Genomic DNA, 21,778 nt, shown 5'->3' on the forward strand with positions numbered 1-21,778 from the left:
ACATTAAACTAGTGGAAAACAGAGAAGATGACTGGTTACATTAAACTAGTGGAAAACAGAGAAGATGACTGGTTACATTAAACTAGTGGAAAACAGAGAAGATGACTGGTTACATTAAACTAGTGGAAAACAGAGAAGATGACTGGTTACATTAAACTAGTGGAAAACAGAGAAGATGACTGGTTACATTAAACTAGTGGAAAACAGAGAAGATGACTGGTTACATTAAACTAGTGGAAAACAGAGAGGATGACTGGTGACATTAAACTAGTGGAAAACAGAGAAGACGACTGGTGACATTAAACTAGTGGAAAACAGAGAGGATGACTGGTGACATTAAACTAGTGGAAAACAGAGAGGATAACTGGTGACATTAAACTAGTGGAAAACAGAGAGGACGACTGGTGATATTAAACTAGTGGAAAACAGAGAAGATGACTGGTTACATTAAACTAGTGGAAAACAGAGAAGATGACTGGTTACATTAAACTAGTGGAAAACAGAGAGGATGACTGGTGATATTAAACTAGTGGAAGACAGAGAGGACGACTGGTGATATTAAACTAGTGGAAAACAGAGAGGACGACTGGTTACATTAAACTAGTGGAAAACAGAGAAGATGACTGGTTACATTAAACTAGTGGAAAACAGAGAAGATGACTGGTTACATTAAACTAGTGGAAAACAGAGAAGATGACTGGTTACATTAAACTAGTGGAAAACAGAGAAGATGACTGGTTACATTAAACTAGTGGAAAACAGAGAAGATGACTGGTTACATTAAACTAGTGGAAAACAGAGAGGACGACTGGTGATATTAAACTAGTGGAAAACAGAGAGGACGACTGGTTACATTAAACTAGTGGAAGACAGAGAGGACGACTGGTGACATTAAACTGGTGGAAAACAGAGAGGACGACTGGTGATATTAAACTAGTGGAAAACAGAGAGGACGACTGGTGACATTAAACTGGTGGAAAACAGAGAGGACGACTGGTGATATTAAACTAGTGGAAAACAGAGAGGACGACTGGTTACATTAAACTAGTGGAAGACAGAGAGGACGACTGGTGACATTAAACTGGTGGAAAACAGAGAGGACGACTGGTGATATTAAACTAGTGGAAAACAGAGAGGACGACTGGTGACATTAAACTGGTGGAAAACAGAGAGGACGACTGGTGATATTAAACTAGTGGAAAACAGAGAGGACGACTGGTTACATTAAACTAGTGGAAGACAGAGAGGACGACTGGTGACATTAAACTGGTGGAAAACAGAGAGGACGACTGGTTACATTAAACTAGTGGAAAACAGAGAGGACGACTGGTTACATTAAACTAGTGGAAAACAGAGAAGATGACTGGTTACATTAAACTAGTGGAAAACAGAGAGGACGACTGGTGACATTAAACTAGTGGAAGACAGAGAGGACGACTGGTTACATTAAACTAGTGGAAAACAGAGAGGACGACTGGTTACATTAAACTAGTGGAAAACAGAGAGGACGACTGGTTACATTAAACTAGTGGAAAACAGAGAGGACGACTGGTTACATTAAACTAGTGGAAAACAGAGAGGACGACTGGTTACATTAAACTAGTGGAAAACAGAGAGGATGACTGGTTACATTAAACTAGTGGAAAACAGAGAAGATGACTGGTTACATTAAACTAGTGGAAGACAGAGAGGACGACTGGTTACATTAAACTAGTGGAAAACAGAGAAGATGACTGGTTACATTAAACTAGTGGAAAGACAGAGAAGATGACTGGTTACATTAAACTAGTGGAAGACAGAGAAGATGACTGGTTACATTAAACTAGTGGAAAACAGAGAAGATGACTGGTTACATTAAACTAGTGGAAGACAGAGAAGATGACTGGTTACATTAAACTAGTGGAAGACAGAGAAGATGACTGGTTACATTAAACTAGTGGAAAACAGAGAAGATGACTGGTGATATTAAACTAGTGGAAACAGAGAGGACGACTGGTGATATTAAACTAGTGGAAAGCAGAGAAGATGACTGGTTACATTAAACTAGTGGAAAACAGAGAAGATGACTGGTTACATTAAACTAGTGGAAGACAGAGAAGATGACTGGTTACATTAAACTAGTGGAAAACAGAGAAGATGACTGGTGATATTAAACTAGTGGAAGACAGAGAGGACGACTGGTGATATTAAACTAGTGGAAAACAGAGAAGATGACTGGTTACATTAAACTAGTGGAAAACAGAGAAGATGACTGGTGATATTAAACTAGTGGAAGACAGAGAGGACGACTGGTGATATTAAACTAGTGGAAAACAGAGAAGATGACTGGTTACATTAAACTAGTGGAAGACAGAGAAGATGACTGGTTACATTAAACTAGTGGAAAACAGAAGATGACTGGTTACATTAAACTAGTGGAAAACAGAGAAGATGACTGGTTACATTAAACTAGTGGAAGACAGAGAAGATGACTGGTTACATTAAACTAGTGGAAAACAGAGAAGATGACTGGTTACATTAAACTAGTGGAAGACAGAGAAGATGACTGGTTACATTAAACTAGTGGAAAACAGAGAAGATGACTGGTTACATTAAACTAGTGGAAAACAGAGAAGATGACTGGTTACATTAAACTAGTGGAAGACAGAGAAGATGACTGGTGATATTAAACTAGTGGAAAACAGAGAAGATGACTGTTACATTAAACTAGTGGAAAACAGAGAAGATGACTGGTTACATTAAACTAGTGGGACAGAGAAGATGACAGTTACATTAAACTAGTGGAAGACAGAGAAGATGACTGGTTACATTAAACTAGTGGAAGACAGAGGACGCCTGCTGTGGAAAACAGAGGAAACACAAAGGGTGTAGCAGCCGCCTGCTGGGACTGGAGGACACGGTTTGTCACACACACGCTCACATACCTGATGCACACACGTGTGTTCAGAAACGTGTCCATGTGAACCAAATTAACCAAATGTCCGACACAAAAGCAAAGCCTATGAATAAATGCCAGAGACAGGCTCCTCAAGTAAGAAAGAGAAAGGGACAGAGAAGTGAGAGAGAAAAAAGAGAGGAGAGGAGAAGAGAGGAGTGAGGGATAGAGGGAGTGGGGGACTATTTAGAGGTCTTTGTGTCTGTGCAGTGTCCTGTGGGCCCAATGACCTTAACCACTGGGCATGATGACATCAAAGCACCCCTTCATCACTCATTTTTGCTCTGTTTTGCTCTTTCTCTCTCTCTCTCTCCCTTTCTCTTTCCCTCTCTCCCTTTCTCTTTCTCTCTCTCTCTCTCTCTCCATTTCTCTTCTCCCTTTCTCTTTCCCTTTCTTTTGCTGTTTCCCTCTCCTCTCTTTTGCTTCCCTCCTAGCCTCTCCATATAGCTTCTCTCCATATAGCTTCTCTCCATATAGCTTCTCTCCATATAGCTTCTCTCCATATAGCTTCTCTCCATATAGCTTCTCTCCATATAGCTTCTCTCCATATAGCTTCTCTCCATATAGCTTCTCTCCATATAGCTTCTCTCCATATAGCTTCTCTCCATATAGCTTCTCTCCATATAGCTTCTCTCCATATAGCTTCCCTCCATATAGCTTCCCTGCATGTAGCTTCCCTCCATATAGCTTCCCTGCATTATTTTGTAAAGGAAGAGAAGTGGAGCACAGAAATACCTCTGCCCCCCCACTTTCTCTATAGGCAGCTGTTGACACCCCCTCTGCATACCTGTTTGTTTACCCAGAGACAGAGAGCGAGAGATACCTGATACCTTTCTAACACCTTTCCCCCAACAGCCTGTCAGCTCCCACACCTGGATGACTGTGCACCTGCAAATCCAGGTTCTCTTTCTGGTATCCTAAAACTGAACTGGTTATTACATTCTAATCCACAAGGGGGCGATAACTCACATTCATACTTGTGGCTTCACTACTTGAGGCTTTCCAAGGCTACTAACTCAACACAAAGTGTAACACAAATCCTTCTCACCCTTTTGTCACGGTCATGGCTAGTTTGTATACGGCTTGTGTCAAATTGACGTCAAAAGTAGATTTTTTTTTTGCATTTTAGCTAACCCTTCTCCTAACCTTGACCTAATTATCCTAACCTGCTACGTTAGTTCTCCTAACCTGCTACATAAGTTCTCCTAACGTGCTACGTAAGTTCTCCTAACCTAACCTGCTACGTAAGTTCTCCTAACCTGCTACATAAGTTCTCCTAACCTGCTACGAAAAGTAAATTCTGATTAATTCTGACATCAGCTGTATGCCTTTTAGCCAAAGTATTTTATCACCCCTTCCCTCTCAACTCTCACCCTGTCCCTCTCACCCCTCCTACTACCCAGCAAGGATACCACTCTGCACCCTGCAATCCAGGATATGACCCCTGACCTTTCTAGAACTCTGGAGCCTTCCACAGCATTCTATCCCCCATTACTCATAGTAAACTGGGTCAGAGTGGGTCTAACAGAAGGATTCATAGGGGCCTTTCAGAAGCTCAACTTATCTTAGCCACCCTTGTTATAAAAAGACCCACTGAAGTAAACCTAGAGCCCTTACTGTACACCGCCATATATGCAGACCTGGTTCAATGACTCGGGGGCTTCCATTCTCCTCTTCACTGATGAGTTAATTGCAGGGTGTAACAGGTTATAATGGTGTGTGTGTGTCAGGGAGGACTGTGTTGGTCATAGTGTCTCCTGTCCTCGTCTGTTCTTACAGCTGTTTAACCTGCTGGGTGCATCTACACTGGAGCTGACGTCACACACACACACACACACACACACACGCACACACACGCACGCACACACACGCACGCATGCACATACACACACGCACACACACACGCGCGCGCACGCACACACACACACACGCACACACGCGCACACACACACACACAGTCATCCTTCCATGTCGAGGGCATGCTTCCCGGGTCAGGCATAATAGGGCCAGCTCAGACAGGGTGAAAGGTGGGAGATGGAGGGGTAAGTAAATAAACCGCCCAAAGGTGAGGAGATAACAGAGGGAAAAGAGGAGGGGGAGAAAGGGTGGAGAGGAGGGGGAGAAAGGGTGGAGAGGAGGGGGGAGAGAGGGAGGAGAGGAGGGGGAGAAAGGGGGAGAGGAGGGGGGAGAGGAGGGGGAGAGGAGGGGGAGAAAGGGGCAGAGGAGGGGGAGAGGAGGGAACAGAGGAGGGGGAGAAAGGGGGAGGAGGGGGGAGAGGAGGGGGAGAGGGGGGGGGAGAGGAGGGGGAGGAAGGGGGAGAAAGGGGGACTATCAAGGAGTAAAAAGAACAAGTGTTACCAGCAGAATGATATGGGTCATTCCCAGTGACACGTTCACTGCTATCAACGTTTCAAGACGACAGTTGTAATATTCAGCATCGCTTCTGAAGTCTTGTTTCTCACAGAGTGAAGGGAAGTGGGACTGACAAAGTGCAGAGACCCCAAACCTGCTTCGCCAGGTGTGTGTGTGTGTGTGTGTGTGTGTGTGTGTGTGCGTGTGTGTGTGTGCGTGTGTGGTGTATGTGTGTGTGGATGTGTCTAACTATAGAATAGCAAACAAACAAAAATTTGTCAAACTGGGGACATTTTGTTGGTCCCCACAAGGTCAAACGCTATTTCTAGGGAGTTTGGGGTTAAGGTAAGGTTAGGGTTAGTTTTAGGGTTAAGGTTAGGGTTAGGAGCTAGGGTTAGTTTTAGGGTTAAGGTTATGTTAGGGTTTAGGAGCTAGGGTTAGTTTTAGGGTTAGGGTTAGGAGCTAGGGTTAGTTTTAGGGTTAAGGTTAGGTTTAGGGTTAGGTGCTAGAGTTAGTTTTAGGGTTAAGGTTAGGTTTAGGGTTAGGTGCTAGAGTTAGTTTTAGGGTTAGGAGCTAGTTAGGAGCTAGGGTTAGTTTTAGGGTTAGGGTTAGGAGCTAGGGTTAGGAGCTAGGGTTAGTTTTAGGGTTAGGGTTAGGAGCTAGGGTTTTTAGTTTTTTAGGGTTAGGAGCTAGGGTTAGTTTTAGGGTTAGGAGCTAGGGTTAGGAGCTAGGGTTAGTTTTTTAGGGTTAGGGTTAGGGTTAGTTTTAGGGTTAGGAGCTAGGGTTAGGAGCTAGGGTTAGTTTTAGGGTTAGGGTTAGGGTTAGTTTTAGGGTTAGGAGCTAGGGTTAGAGCTAGGGTTAGTTTTAAGGGTTAGGTGTTAGGGTTAGTTTTAGGGTTAGGGTTAGGAGCTAGAGTTAGGAGCTAGGGTTAGTTTTAGGGTTAAGGTTAGGAGCTATGGTTAGTTTTAGGGTTAGTTTTAGGGTTAGGAGCTAAGGTTTAGGGTTAAGGTTAGGGTAAGGGTACAGGTTAGGGGTTAAGGAAAATAGGATTTTGAATGGGACTGATTTGTATGTCCCCACAAGGTCAGCTGCACAAGACTGTGTGTCAGACAGCGCCGCTCTGTTTTTGATGTGTGGCAGAGAGACACTGAGCCCACGAGACTGGAACGGTGAAACCTCCCTCACACACCCAGCTAGTGTCACTGTCTCCCCGGTCTCCCCCGGCCTCCCCAGTCTCCCCCTGTCTCCCCCCATGTCTCCCCGGTCTCCCCCTGGTCTCCCCCGGTCTCCTCCTGTCTCCCCGGTCTCCCCTGTCTCAACCCTGTCTCCCCGTCTCCCCCATGTCTCCCCCGGTCTCCCCCGTTTCTCTGTCACGGAGCCCAGACGGCTAAGAGGTCCATCAGGCTGTGACTTCCCAGATACGCCCCTGTCACTTCCACAAAAGGCCCTGGTCCCTCCCGGCCCCCTCCATCCCCTCCTCACTCCCTGGCCCCCCGCGCCCTCCCTCCCTCCCGGCCCGTCCATGCAAGACAAATCCCTGGCAGGACAAGCCTGGCAGAACAGCCAGCTAGTTACTGAGAGAAGAGAGATTTCAGGGCAGAGAAAGGAAGTTAAAGAGACACCCGGGAGAACAGAGGGATGAGAACAGATGAAACGGACCGCGCCACACCCTGTTCACTCATCCCTCTCATCCCGTCTTCCGTCTGGGCCGGACGACAACAATAACACAGAGGAAAACCCTTGTCACTCAAACCTACTGAGCCCATAATCTTACATGGGAGGGGGGTCGAGGCGCTCTGTCAAAGTATCAGATACGGGTTGAGGCTCATTGGCCAGATTGCAAACCCAAAACCCTCTGAGCTAATGGATTAGATGTAATCTCCTCTATCCTTACCAAATGGTGTGCCCCACACACACACACACACACACACACACACACACACATGGATACATGAACGTGTCTCACACGCACAGGTACGCACGCACGCGCACACACACACACACACCCTTCCCTTCTCTCATATACGGCCCCACAGGGACCCTCAGCAGCACCCTATTCTCCCCAGGCCTTGACCCCATGACCTCTGTGGAGCTCTAAACACACACACACACACAAAGGCACTCCCATAACCAGCGAGAGAGGGCCTGTAAAGGCTCTGCTGTAAACAGCTGAAATAAATCCTGCAGTCTACTTAAAGACCCCCACATGTTCAACAGACCTCCAGCTTCAGATGACCTCCTGTACTGGTACCAGGAGGCAGTTTGACCTTATACCAGACCAGAGGGGCTGCATCCCAAAAGGCAGTTTGACCTTTTACCAGACCAGAGGGGCTGCATCCCAAAAGGGGCTGCATCCCGCAGTTTGACCTTTTACCAGACCAGAGGGGCTGCATCCCAAAAGGCGGTTTTTACCTTTTACCAGACCAGAGGGGCTGCATCCCAAAAGGCAGTTTGACCTTTTACCAGACTAGAGGGGCTGCATCCCAAAAGGCGGTTTGACCTTTTACCAGACCAGAGGGGCTGCATCCCAAAAGGCAGTTTGACCTTTTACCAGACCAGAGGGGCTGCATCCCAAAAGGCAGTTTGACCTTTTACCAGACCAGAGGGGCTGCATCCCAAAAGGCAGTTTGACCTTTTACCAGACCAGAGGGGCTGCATCCCAAAAGGCAGTTTGACCTTTTACCAGACCAGAGGGGCTGCATCCCAAAAGGCAGTTTGACCTTTTACCAGACCAGAGGGGCTGCATCCCAAAAGCGGTTTGACCTTTTACCAGACCAGAGGGGCTGCATCCCAAAAGGCAGTTTGACCTTTTACCAGACCAGAGGGCTGCATCCCAAAAGGCAGTTTGACCTTTTACCAGACCAGGGGCTGCATAAAGGGGCTCCCTATTCCCTATAGGGTGTGCTCTTGACCAGGTCCATAGAGCTCTGGTAGTAGTGCAGGGATAAAGGGGATAGGGTGTGATTTGGACTGTATACCATTTATTATTAATGAGAGAGAGAGAGAGAGAGAGAGAGAGAGAGAAGATTATGCCTGCATCCCAATCGGTATCCTATTCCCTATATAGTGCACTACTTTTCCCAAGCGTCAGTTTTTCCGGACAGAGGGATGAGAGAGAAAGAGGGATGGAGGGATGGGAGAGAAAGAGGGATGGAGAGAGAAAGAGGGATGGGAGAGAAAGAGGGTTGGAGGGATGGGAGAGAAAGAGGGATGGAGGGATGGGAGAGAAAGAGGGATGGAGGGATGGGAGAGAAAGAGGGATGGAGGGATGGGAGAGAAAGAGGGATGGGAGAGAAAGAGGGTTGGAGGGATGGGAGAGAAAGAGGGATGGGAGAGAAAGAGGGATGGAGGGATGCGAGAGAAAGAGGGATGGAGGGATGGGAGAGAAAGAGGGATGGAGGGATGGGAGAGAAAGAGGGATGGAGGGATGGGAGAGAAAGAGGGATGGAGGGATGGGAGAGAAAGAGGGATGGAGGGATGGGAGAGAAAGAGGGATGGAGGGATGGGAGAGTGATGAGCCGGTGGGGGCATTAATAACCACCTGGATGTGTCAAACATTTTAAAAGACATTTCAAATGTCTCTCTCTCTCTCTCTCTCTCTCTCTCTCTCTCTCTTTCTCTCTCACTCTTTCTCTCTCTCTCTCTCTCTCTCTCTCTCTCTCTTTCTCTCTCTCTCTCTCTCTCTCTCTCTCTCTTCTCTCTCTCTCTCTCTCTCTCTCTCTCTCTCTCTCTCTCTCTGTCTGTCTGTCTCTCTCTCTGTCTGTCTCTTCCTTTCTCTCTCTCTATCAGTCCTCTCTTCCTTTTCACACCCCTCTCTCTCTCTGTCCTCTCTCTGTCTTTCACACCCCCTCTCTCCATCAGTCCCCTCTCTGCCTTTCACACACCCCCTCTCTCCATCACTCCTCTCTCTCTCTATCTCTCTGCTTTTCACACCCTCTCTCTCTCTCTCTGTCCTCTCTGTCTTTCACACCCTCTCTCTCTCTCTCTGTCCTCTCTGTCTTTCACACCCTCTCTCTCTCTCTGTCCTCTCTGTCTTTCACACCCTCTCTCTCTCTCTGTCCTCTCTGTCTTTCACACCCTCTCTCTCTCTCTGTCCTCTCTGTCTTTCACACCTCTCTCTCTCTCTCTCTCTCTCTCTGTCCTCTCTGTCTTTCACACCCTCTCTCTCTCTGTCCTCTCTGTCTTTCACACCCTCTCTCTCTCTCTCTCTGTCCTCTCTCTGTCTTTCACACCCTCTCTCTCTCTCTGTCCTCACTCCATTCTCCCTCTCTTTCTCTCCACCCCCCTCCCCCCATCCCTCGCCTCATCTCTATCTCTCTCTGAATAGCATTGGTCTTGAGGGTGAAATGACAGTCAAGACCATAATGCTCCTGGCTTCTCCTCTGAACTGTGAGTCTTTCTGTGAGCTCTGTGAGTCTTTCTGTGAGCTCTGTGAGTCTTTCTGTGAGCTCTGTGAGTCTTTCTGTGAGCTCTGTGAGTCTTTCTGTGAGCTCTGTGGGTCTTTCTGTGAGCTCTGTGAGTCTTTCTGTGAGCTCTGTCTTTGAGCTCTGTGGGTCTTTCTGTGAGCTCTGTGGGTCTTTCTGTGAGCTCTGTGGGTCTTTCTGTGAGCTCTGTGAGTCTTTCTGTGAGCTCTGTGAGTCTTTCTGTGAGCTCTGTGAGTCTTTCTGTGAGCTCTGTGAGTCTTTCTGTGAGCTCTGTGAGTCTTTTCTGTGAGCTCTGTGGGTCTTTCTGTGAGCTCTGTGGGTCTTTCTGTGAGCTCTGTGGGTCTTTCTCTGTGGTGATGAATGTCAACAGTGCTGTGTTTGTTTTGGAAGGTATTCTTTAGCTTAACACACAGACACACAGAGACAGACTCCTCCATAAACACATCAGCAGTTCTTAGACCGGGAGGGTGGGCAGGGAGACAGGTTGAGACCAGTGCTTCCTCCTCCGTCGGCTCGATTGAAAACCTCAGGTCACTCCGGAGGGCGGAGAAAGAGACGGAGATGAAATGTCAGGTTCAGTATAAAGCAGGCAGGCAGTGGTTAAGTCTCTAACTGGGGATTCAGGCAGTGGTTAAGTCTCTAACTGGGGATTCAGGCAGTGGTTAAGTCTCTAACTGGGGATTCAGGCAGTGGTTAAGTCTCTAACTGTGGATTCAGGCAGTGGTTAAGTCTCTAACTGGGGATTCAGGCAGTGGTTAAGTCTCTAACTGGGGATTCAGGCAGTGGTTAAGTGTCTATAACTAACTGTGGATTCAGGCAGTGGTTAAGTCTCTAACTGGGGATTCAGGCAGTGGTTAAGTCTCTAACTGGGGATTCAGGCAGTGGTTAAGTCTCTAACTGGGGATTCAGGCAGTGGTTAAGTCTCTAACTGTGGATTCAGGCAGTGTTTAAGTCTCTAACTGTGGATTCAGGCAGTGGTTAAGTCTCTATAACTAACTGTGGATTAAGGCAAAAGTCTCTAACTGGGGATTCAGGCAGTGGTTAAGTCTCTAACTGGGGATCCAGGCAGTGGTTTAGTCTCTAACTGGGGATTCAGGCAGTGGTTAAGTCTCTAACTGGGGATTCAGGCAGTGGTTAAGTCTCTAACTGGGGATTCAGGCAGTGGTTAAGTCTCTAACTGTGGATTCAGGCAGTGGTTAAGTCTCTAACTGGGGATTCAGGCAGTGGTTAAGTCTCTAACTGGGGATTCAGGCAGTGGTTAAGTCTCTAACTGGGGATTCAGGCAGTGGTTAAGTCTCTAACTGGGGATTCAGGCAGTGGTTAAGTCTATAACTAACTGTGGATTCAGGCAGTGGTTAAGTTCTCTATTCAGGCAGTGGTTAAGTCTCTAACTGGGGATTCAGGCAGTGGTTAAGTCTCTAACTGGGGATTCAGGCAGTGGTTAAGTCTCTAACTGGGGATTCAGGCAGTGGTTAAGTCTCTAACTGGGGATTCAGGCAGTGGTTAAGTGTCTAACTGTGGATTCAGGCAGTGGTTAAGTCTCTAACTGGGGATTCAGGCAGTGGTTAAGTCTCTAACTGGGGATTCAGGCAGTGGTTAAGTCTCTAACTGGGGATTCAGGCAGTGGTTAAGTGTCTCTAACTGTGGATTCAGGCAGTGGTTAAGTCTCTAACTGTGGATTCAGGCAGTGGTTAAGTCTCTAACTGGGGATTCAGGCAGTGGTTAAGTCTCTAACTGGGGATTCAGGCAGTGGTTAAGTCTCTAACTGGGGATCCAGGCAGTGGTTTAGTCTCTAACTGGGCATTCAGGCAGTGGTTAAGTCTAACTGTGGATTCAGGCAGTGGTTAAGTCTCTAACTGGGGATTCAGGCAGTGGTTAAGTCTCTAACTGGGGATTCAGGCAGTGGTTAAGTCTCTAACTGGGGATTCAGGCAGTGGTTAAGTCTCTAACTGGGGATTCAGGCAGTGGTTAAGTCTCTAACTAACTGGGATTCAGGCAGTGGTTAAGTCTCTAACGTCTGGGGATTCAGGCAGTGGTTAAGTCTCTAACTGGGGATTCAGGCAGTGGTTAAGTCTCTAACTGGGGATTCAGGCAGTGGTTAATTAACTGGGGATTCAGGCAGTGGGTTAACTGGGGATTCAGGCAGTGGTTAAGTCTCTAACTGGGGATTCAGGCAGTGGTTAAGTGTCTATAACTAACTGTGGATTCAGGCAGTGGTTAAGTCTCTAACGCTCTATTCAGGCAGTGGTTAAGTCTCTAACTGGGGATTCAGGCAGTGGTTAAGTCTCTAACTGGGGATTCAGGCAGTGGTTAAGTCTCTAACTGTGGATTCAGGCAGTGGTTAAGTCTCTAACTGGGGATTCAGGCAGTGGTTAAGTCTCTAACTGGGGATTCAGGCAGTGTTTAAGTCTCTAACTGGGGATTCAGGCAGTGGTTAAGTCTCTAACTGTGGATTCAGGCAGTGGTTAAGTCTCTAACTGTGGATTCAGGCAGTGGTTAGGTCTCTAACTGTCTATTCAGGCAGTGGTTAAGTCTCTAACTTGGGATTCAGGCAGTGGTTAAGTCTCTAACTGGGGATTCAGGCAGTGGTTAAGTCTCTAACTGTGGATTCAGGCAGTGGTTAAGTCTCTAACTGTGGATTCAGGCAGTGGTTAAGTCTCTATAACGAACTGTGGATTAAGGCAGTGGTTAAGTCTCTAACTGGGGATTCAGGCAGTGGTTAAGTCTCTAACTGGGGATCCAGGCAGTGGTTTAGTCTCTAACTGGGGATTCAGGCAGTGGTTAAGTCTAACTGTGGATTCAGGCAGTGGTTAAGTCTCTAACTGGGGATTCAGGCAGTGGTTAAGTCTCTAACTGTGGATTCAGGCAGTGGTTAGGTCTCTAACTGTCTATTCAGGCAGTGGTTAAGTCTCTAACTTGGGATTCAGGCAGTGGTTAAGGATTCAGGCAGTGGTTAAGTCTCTAACTGTGGATTCAGGCAGTGGTTAAGTCTCTATAAGAACTGTGGATTCAGGCAGTGGTTAAGTCTCTATATTCAGGCAGTGATTAGGTCTCTAACTGTGGATTCAGGCAGTGGTTAAGTCTCTAACTGGGGATTCAGGCAGTGTTTAAGTCTCTAAAACAAACTGTGGATTCGGGAAGTGGTTTAGTTTCTATAACTTGCTGTGGATTCGGGCAGTGGTTTAGTCTCTATAACTTGCTGTGGATTCGGGCAGTGGTTTAGTCTCTATAACTTGCTGTGGATTCGGGCAGTGGGTCGGGGTGAGTGGCCCCATTACCTCTGAGGAATGTTCGGTGACCTTTCGACCCCACCAGACTCCAAGGGTGTTAGCCCCACTGACACACACACACACACACACACACACACACACACACACACACACACACACACACACACACACACACACACACACACACACACACACACACACACACACACTACAGGCTGCAGCAGAGCAGAGGCCATTTGGGTGCCCCCAATAAATTATTTCCCCCTACCTTCCCCCTACTCTATCTCCCTACCCCCATCCTCTACCCTACCTGACCCTACTCCCTACCCTACCCTACCCCCTATCCTACCTGTCCCTACCCTACCCCCTACCCTACCTGTCCCTACTCCCTACTCTACCTGTCCCTACCCCCTATCCTACCTCTCCCTACCCTCCCCCTACCCTACCTGTCCCTACCCTACCTGTCCCTACTCCCTACCCTACCTGTCCCTACCCTACCCTACCCAACCCCTACCCTCTACCCTATCTAACCCTACCCTACTCTACCTGTCCCTACCCTACTCTACCCCCTACCCGACCCTACCCTCTACCCTACCTGTCCCTACCCCTACCCTACCCTCTACCCTACCCTACCCTCTACCCTACCTGTCCCTAACCCCTACCCTACCTGTCCCTAACCCTAAACTACCTGTCCCTACTCTACCCCCTACCCTACTCTACTCCCTGCCCAACCCCCTACTCTACCCCCACCCTACCCTACTCTACCCCCTACCATACTCTCCCCCTACCCTACTCTACCCCCTACCCAATCCTACCGCCTACCCTACTCTCCCCCTACCCTACCCTATCCCCTACCCTACCCCCTACTTGACCCTACCCTACCCCTACCCTACCTGTCCCTACTCCCTACCCTACCTGTCCCTACCCTACCCTCTACCCTACCTATCCCTACCCTACCTGTCCCTACTCTACTCCCTACCCTCTACCCTACCTGTTCCTACCCCCTACCTTACCTATCCCTACCCTATCCCCTACCCTACCTGTCCCTACCCTACCTGTCCCTACTCCCTACCCTACCTGTCCCCCCCTACCCTACCTGTCCCTACCCCTAACCTACCTGTCCCTACTCTACCCCTACCCTCTACCCTACCCATCCCCACCCTACCCTACTCTACTCCCTACCCCTCCACCCTACTCTACACCCTACCCAACCCTATTCCCTACCCTACCTGTCCCTACCCTACCCCCTACCTGTCCCTACCCTCAACCCTACCTATCCCTACCCTACCTGTCCCTACTCTACTCCCTACCCTACACTCTACCCTTCCTTTTCCCTACCAATCCATACCTGTCCCTACCCACCCTACCTGTCCCTACTCCCTACCCTACCCCCTACCTGTCCCTACCCTACCTACCCCTACCCTCTACACTACCCTACCCTACCTGTCCCTACTCTACTCCCTACCCTACCCTCTACCCTACCTCTCCCTACCCTACCCCCTACCCTACCTGTCCCTACCCACCCTACCTGTCCCACCCTACCTGTCCCTACCCACCCTACCTGTCCCTACACCCTACCCTCTACCCTACCTCTCCCTACCTCTCCCTACCCTTCCCCCTACCCTACCTGTCCCTACCCTACCTGTCCCTACCTGTCCCACCCTACCTATCCCTACCCCCTACCCTACCCCCTACACTACCTGTCCCTACTCTACCCCTACCTGACCCTACCCCTACCCTACTCTACTCCCTACCCTACCCCCTACACTACCCCCACCCTACCCAACTCTACCCCCTACCATACTCTCCCCTACCCTACTTTACCCCCTACCCTACTCTACCCCCTCCCCTACTCCACCCCTACCCTACCCTCTACTCCCTACCCTACTCTACCCCTACCCTACTCTACCACCTACCCTACTCTTCCCCTACCCTACTCTACTCCCTACCCTACTCTACCCCTACCCTACTCTACCACCTACCCTACTCTTTCACCTACCCTACTCCTACTCTACCCCCGACCCTACCCTACCCTACTCTATCCCCTACCCTACCCTATCCCCTACCCTACCTGTCTCTACCCTACCCCCTACCTGTCCCTATCCTACCCCCTACTTTACCCTCTACTCTACCTATCCCCACCCTACCTGTCCCTACTCTACTCCCTACCCTACCCTCTACCCTACCTGTACCTACCCCCTGCCCCCTACCTATCCCTACCCTCTACCTGTCCCTACCCTACCACCTAACCTACCTGTCCCTACTCCCTACCCTACCCCCCTACCCTACCTGTCCCTACCCCTACCCTACTTGTCCCTACCCCTACCCTACCCAACCCTACCCCCTACCCTCTACCCTACCTATCTCTACCCTACCCTACCCCTACCCTACTCTACGGTGGTAGTAAGTACCACCGGTTTGAGTCAAGAACTGCAACGCTACTGGGCTTTTCACGCTCAACAGTTTCCCCGTGTGTATCAAGAATGGTCCACCACCCAAAGGACATCCAGCCAACTTGACACAACTGTAGGAAGCACTGGAGTCAACATGGGCCAGCCTCCCTGTGGAACTCTTTAGACACCTTGTACAGTCCATGGCCTGTTCGTGAATTGAGGCTGTTCTGAAGGCAAAAGGGGGTGCAACCCAATATTAGGATGGTGTTCCTAATGTTTTGTCCAGTCAGAGAGAGGGGGAAAAGGGTACCATGTGGGACTGAGTTTTAGAGCAGTCCTCTGGAGTTTAGTTTGTTAGTTTAGCCGGCGCTTTGGGTTTCCCCTAGGATCTCATTCACACATTGACCTTGCACAAAAATAAAGCAACAATTAGGAAGCTAAGCAAACCTTGGAGTTCTCTCTCTCTTTCTTCCTTCCTTTCTCTCCCTCTCTCTTTCTGTTTCTCTCTCTCTATGTATCTCTCTCTCTCTCTCTCTTTGTCTCTCTCTCTCGTTCTCTCTCTCTCTGTCTCTCTCTTTCTTTCTCTCTCTGTTTCTCTCTCTGTTTCTCTCTCTCTCTCTCTCTCTCTGTCTCTCTCTCTCTGTCTCTCTCTCTCTGTTTCTCTCTCTCTGTTTTCTCTCTCTCTCTCTCTCTCTGTCTCTCTCTCTCTTTCTCTCTCTGTTTCTCTCTCTCTCTGTTTCTCTCTCTCTGTTTTCTCTCTCTCTCTCTCTCTCTCTCTCTCTCTCTCTCTCTGTTTCTCTCTCTCTCTCTCTCTCTCTCTCTCTCTCTCTCTCTCTGTCTCTCTCTCTCTGTCTCAAACCATGGGGATGTTGTAAAAGACACTGAGAGTGCTTCCTTCTTGTCTAGGAGCTACTCTTGGGTTTCTGGGAACTCCTCCTGTCCAAATAAAGACAGTGTTTCTTTATCTCTTTCTTTTCTCTCTGTCTCTGCCTCTCCCTCCATGTCGGTCAGTCAAACATTGTGGATTCCTGGATGGATATACAGTACATAGTTCTGTACGCATCACATACAGGACCAGTCAAAAGTTTGGACACACCTCCTCATTCAAGGGGTTTTCTTAATTTGTATTATTTTTACATTGTAGAATTTTAGTGAAGACATCAACACTATGAAATAACACATATGGGAATCATGTAGTAACCAAAAGTGTTAAATAAATCAAAATATATTTTGTATTTGATATTCTTCAAAGTAGCCAGCCTTTGCCTTGATGACAGCTTTGCACACTCTTGGCATCCTCTCAACCAGCTTCACCTGGAATGCTTTTCCAACAGTCTTGAAGGAGTTCCCACATATGCTGAGCACTTGTTGGATGCTTTTCCTTCACTCTGCAGTCCAACTCATCCCAAACCATCTCAATTGGGTTGAGATCAAGTGATTATAGAGGCCAGGTCATCTGATGCAGCACTCCATCATGCTCCTTCATGGTCAAATAGCCCTTCCACAGCCTGGAGGTATGTTTTGGGTCATTGTCCAGTTGAAAAACAAATGATAAGCGCAAATCCACTAAGCGCAAACCAGATGGGATGGCATATCGGTGCAGAATCCTGTGGTAGCCATGCTGGTTAAGCGTGCCTTGAATTCTAAATAAATCACAAATGTCACTAGAAAAGTACCCCACAACATCACACCTCCTCCTCCATGCTTCACGGTGGGAACCACACATTGAGGAGATCATCTGTTCACCTAGTCTGTGTCTCACAAAGACATGGCGGTTGGAACCAAAAATCTAAAATTTGGACTCATCCGACCAAATTACTGAATTCCACCGGTCGAATGTCCATTGCTCGTGTTTCTTGGCCCAAGCAAGTCTCTTCTTCTTATTGATGTCCTTTAGTAGTTGTTTCTTTGCAGCAATTTGACCATGAAGACCTGATTCACGCAGTCTCCTTTGAACAGTTGATGTTGAGATGTGTCTGTTACTTGAACTCTGTGAAGCATTTATTTGGGCTGCAATTTCTGAGGCTGGTAACTACAATGAACATATCCTCTGCAGCAGAGGTAACTCTGGGTCTTCCTTTCCTGTAGCGCTCCTCATGGGGCCAGTTTCATCAAAGAGCTTGATGATCTTTCGACTGCACCTGAAGAACACCAGCCTCAACGTCAACAGTGAAGAGGCGACTCTGGGATGCTGGCCTTCTAGGCAGAGTTCCTCTGTCCAGCCTCAACGTCAACAGTGAAGAGGCGACTCCGGGATGCTGGCCTTCTAGGCAGAGTTACAAAGAAAAGGCCATATCTCAGACTGGCCAAAAAAATTAAAGATTAAGATGGGCAAAAGAACACAGACACAGGACAGAGGAACTCTGCCTAGAAGGCCAGCATCCCGGAGTCGCCTCTTCACTGTTGACGTTGAGACTGGACAGAGGAACTCTGACTAGAAGGCCAGCATCCCGGAGTCGCCTCTTCACTGTTGACGTTGAGGCTGGACAGAGGAACTCTGCCTAGAAGGCCAGCATCCCGGAGTCGCCTCTTCACTGTTGACGTTGAGACTGGACAGAGGAACTCTGCCTAGAAGGCCAGCATCCCGGAGTCGCCTCTTCACTGTTGACGTTGAGGCTGGACAGAGGAACTCTGCCTAGAAGGCCAGCATCCCGGAGTCGCCTCTTCACTGTTGACGTTGAGACTGGACAGAGGAACTCTGCCTAGAAGGCCAGCATCCCGGAGTCGCCTCTTCACTGTTGACGTTGAGACTGGACAGAGGAACTCTGCCTAGAAGGCCAGCATCCCGGAGTCGCCTCTTCACTGTTGACGTTGAGACTGGACAGAGGAACTCTGCCTAGAAGGCCAGCATCCCGGAGTCGCCTCTTCACTGTTGACGTTGAGACTGGACAGAGGAACTCTGCCTAGAAGGCCAGCATCCCAGAGTCGCCTCTTCACTGTTGACGTTGAGACTGGTGTTTTGCGCGTACTATTTAATGAAACTGCCAGTTGAGGACTGTTTCTCAAACTAGACACTCTACTGTACTTGTCCTCTTGCTCAGTTGTGCCCCGGGATCTCCCACTCCTCTTTCTATTCTGGTTAGAGCCAGTTTGCTCTGTTCTGTGAAGGGAGTACTACACAGCATTGTACAAGATATTCAGTTTCTTGGCAATTTATTGCATGGAATAGCCTTCATTTCTCAGAACAAGTATGGACTGATGGGTTTCTGAAGAAAGGTCTTTGTTTCTGGCCATTTTGAGCCTGTAATCGAACCCACAAATGCTGATGCTCCAGATACTAAACTAGTTTTAAAAATGCCAGTTTTATTGCTTCTTTAATCAGAACAACAGTTTTCAGCTGTGCTAACATAATTGCAAAATTGTTTTCTAATGATCAATTAGCCTTTTAAAATTATAAACTTGGATTAGCTAACACAACGTGCCGTTGGAACACAGGAGTGATGGTTGCTGATAATGGGTCTCTGTACACCTATGTAGATATTACATTAAAAATGAGCCGTTTCCAGCTACAATAGTCATTTACAACATGAACAATGTCTACACTGTATTTCTGATCAATTTAATGATATTTTAATGGACAGAAAACGTGCTTTTCTTTTAAGTGACCCCAAACTTTTGAACGGTGGTGTATAACTAACAACAACATGTATGTAGTCCACACCATGAACAGAGACTAATAACAACATATATGTAGTCCACACCATGAACAGAGACTAATAACAATAACATATATGTAGTCCACACCATGTGTGTGTGTGTGTGTGTGTGTGTGTGTGTGTGTGTGTGTGTGTGTGTGTGTGTGTGTGTGTGTGTGTACATCCCAGTTCCTCACCTGTCTCCCTGCTTCGTTGTTCTGTAGGTTCATCAATGTTCTAGTGTGTTCTATGGAGCCTCGAGGGTAGTTCTTTTCTCTCTCCCGCGCGTCCACAAACTCCCGGGCGAAACGGTAGCCATAGTTGACGTTGTCGCCACAGCCACCCCACAGCCAATCACGCGGTAGGTCACGGGGTCGAGCGGCGCGGCTGCATCCGCAGGTGGAGAGTTCTCCTTCCCGACACGCCCTGCTCACCGCGTTCACCACGCCTGCTGCACTGATGGCATAGGTGAAGGCTGTCTCCCTACTGCCTGTCGGAGGGACATACACACAAACACACACACACGCACAGAGAAAAACACACACAAGGTGGTTAGCATACAATGGTAGAAGGTCCAAGATGTTCTTCAACTTTCTTGTTCTTCACACCTCCACACACTCACTCACTCACTCACTCACTCACTCACTCACTCACTCACTCACTCACTCACTCACTCACTCACTCACTCACTCACTCACTCACTCACTCACTCACTCACACACTCACTCACTCACTCACTCACTCACTCACACACTCACTCACTCACTCACTCATTCACTCACTCACTCACACTCACACTCACACTCACACACACACACACACACACACATACACACACACACACACACACAATGCCACTTGGGTTTGGTTAGCTTGCGCTTTAAGCTGGCCAGTTAACCATGGTCTCTGTTATTGATGTGTGACTACAGGGGACAATAGACAATGGGGCCTGGCGTCAGGAGATGAAGGAACTGGGGGCCCTGGCTGGCCTGACTATAGGAGCACATAGAGGGATGGAGAGAGAGTAGGATGACTGAGAGAGAGAGAGAGAGAGATGACAGGAGAGAGAGAGAGAGATGACAGAGAGAGAGAGAGAGAGAGAGATGACAGAGAGAGAGAGAGAGAGAGAGGGGGGGGAAACAACAAGGAGGCAGGCTGTTTTAATTAGCTAGTGAATGTCTTCCGCTACCAGACACTAGATAAACACACAACCACTCTGAATGTATTACAGACCTTTGACAGATAATTTGTGACATGGGAAGAGTGGACTCTACAAGATCTTATAAACTACGGAGAGAAAAAAGCACTTCTCTTGTGGACAGATTCTAGATGTGAGAGACAGAGAGTAGCCGGACAACGACATGAGCTGCCAGGGTTGACTGCAGCCAAAAAGGTGAGAGGTTTATATTATTGCTCTCTCTCTCTTCTCTCTCTCGCTCTGTATCTCCCTTCTCTCTCTCTCTGTCTCTGTCTCTCCCTTCTCTTCTCTCTCTCTCTCGCTCTGTATCTCCCTTCTCTCTCTCTCTCTCTCTTCTCTCTCTCGCTCTGTATCTCCCTTCTCTCTCTCTCTCTCTCTCTCTGTCTCTGTCTCTCCCTTCTCTTCTCTCTCTCTCTCTCGCTCTGTATCTCCCTTCTCTCTCTCTTCTCTCTCTCGCTCTGTATCTCCCACTCTCAGAAGTTCTCTCTCTGTCTCTGTCTCTCCCTTCTCTTCTCTCTCTCTCTCTGTCTCTGTCTCTCCCTTCTCTTCTCTCTCTCTCTCTCGCTCTGTATCTCCCTTCTCTCTCTCTTCTCTCTCTCGCTCTGTATCTCCCTTCTCTCTCTCTCTCTCTCTCTCTGTCTCTCCCTTCTCTTCTCCTCTCTCTCAGCTCTGTATCTCCTTCTCTCTCTCTCTCTCTCTTGGAGTTCGCTCTGTATCTTTCTCTCTCATTTTCTCTTCTCTAACTCTGTATCTCCCTTCTCTTCTCTCCTCTCTCTCTCTCTCTCTCTGTATCTCCCTTCTTTCTCTCTCTCTGTCTCTCTCTTCTTCTCTGTCTCTCTCTCTCTCTTCTCTCTCTCTGTCTCTCTCTCTCTCTCTCGCTCTGTATCTCCTTCTCTCTTCTTCTCTCTCTCTCTCTCTCTCTCTCTCTCTCTCTCTCTCTCATCAATTCAATTCAAGGGCTTTATTGGCATGGGAAACATGTGTTAACATTGCCAAAGCAAGTGAGGTAGATAATATACAAAAGTGAAATAAACAATAAAAATAAACAGTGAACATTACACTCACAGAAGTTCCAAAAGAATAAAGATATTTCAAATGTCATATTATATATATATACAGTGTCGTAACGATGTGCAAATAGTTAAAGTACAAAAGGGAAAATAAATAAACGTAAATATGGGTTGTATTTACAATGGTGTTTGTTCTTCACTGGTTGACCTTTTCTCGTGGCAACAGGTCACAGATCTTGCTGCTGTGATGTCACACAGTAGATATGGGAGTTTATTAAAATCGCGATTGTTTTCAAATTCTTTGTGGATCTGTGTAATCTGAGGGAGATATGTGTCTCTAATATACATTTGTCAGGAGGTTAGGAAGTGCATCTCAGTTTCCACCTCATTTTGTGGGCAGTGAGCACATAGCCTGTCTCCTCTTGAGAGCCATGTCTACCTACGGTGGCCTTTCTCAATAGCAAGGCTATGCTCACTGAGTCTGTACATAGTCCAAGCTTTCCTTAAGTTTGGGTCAGTCACAGTGGTCAGGTATTCTGCCACTATGTTCTCTCTGTTTAGGGCCAAATAGCATTCTAGTTTGCTCTGTTTTTTTGTTAAT

At 47.8% G+C, this 21,778-nt stretch overlaps 1 protein-coding gene across 1 annotated transcript in view; it reads right to left on the reverse strand.

Annotated features, from left to right (window-relative positions):
• Nucleotides 1–21,778, reverse strand: part of LOC112241932 (protein Wnt-5b-like) — a 40,287-nt gene that overhangs the window by 14,989 nt on the left and 3,520 nt on the right. Inside the window, exon 3 of the mRNA XM_042316026.1 lies at nt 19,167–19,459. Within this exon, the coding sequence (XP_042171960.1) occupies nt 19,167–19,459 (293 nt within the window). The remainder of the gene's footprint in view (nt 1–19,166; nt 19,460–21,778) is intronic.

Source organism: Oncorhynchus tshawytscha, unplaced genomic scaffold (assembly GCF_018296145.1).
Source record: "Oncorhynchus tshawytscha isolate Ot180627B unplaced genomic scaffold, Otsh_v2.0 Un_scaffold_1828_pilon_pilon, whole genome shotgun sequence".
Taxonomy (NCBI): Eukaryota; Metazoa; Chordata; class Actinopteri; order Salmoniformes; family Salmonidae; genus Oncorhynchus; species Oncorhynchus tshawytscha.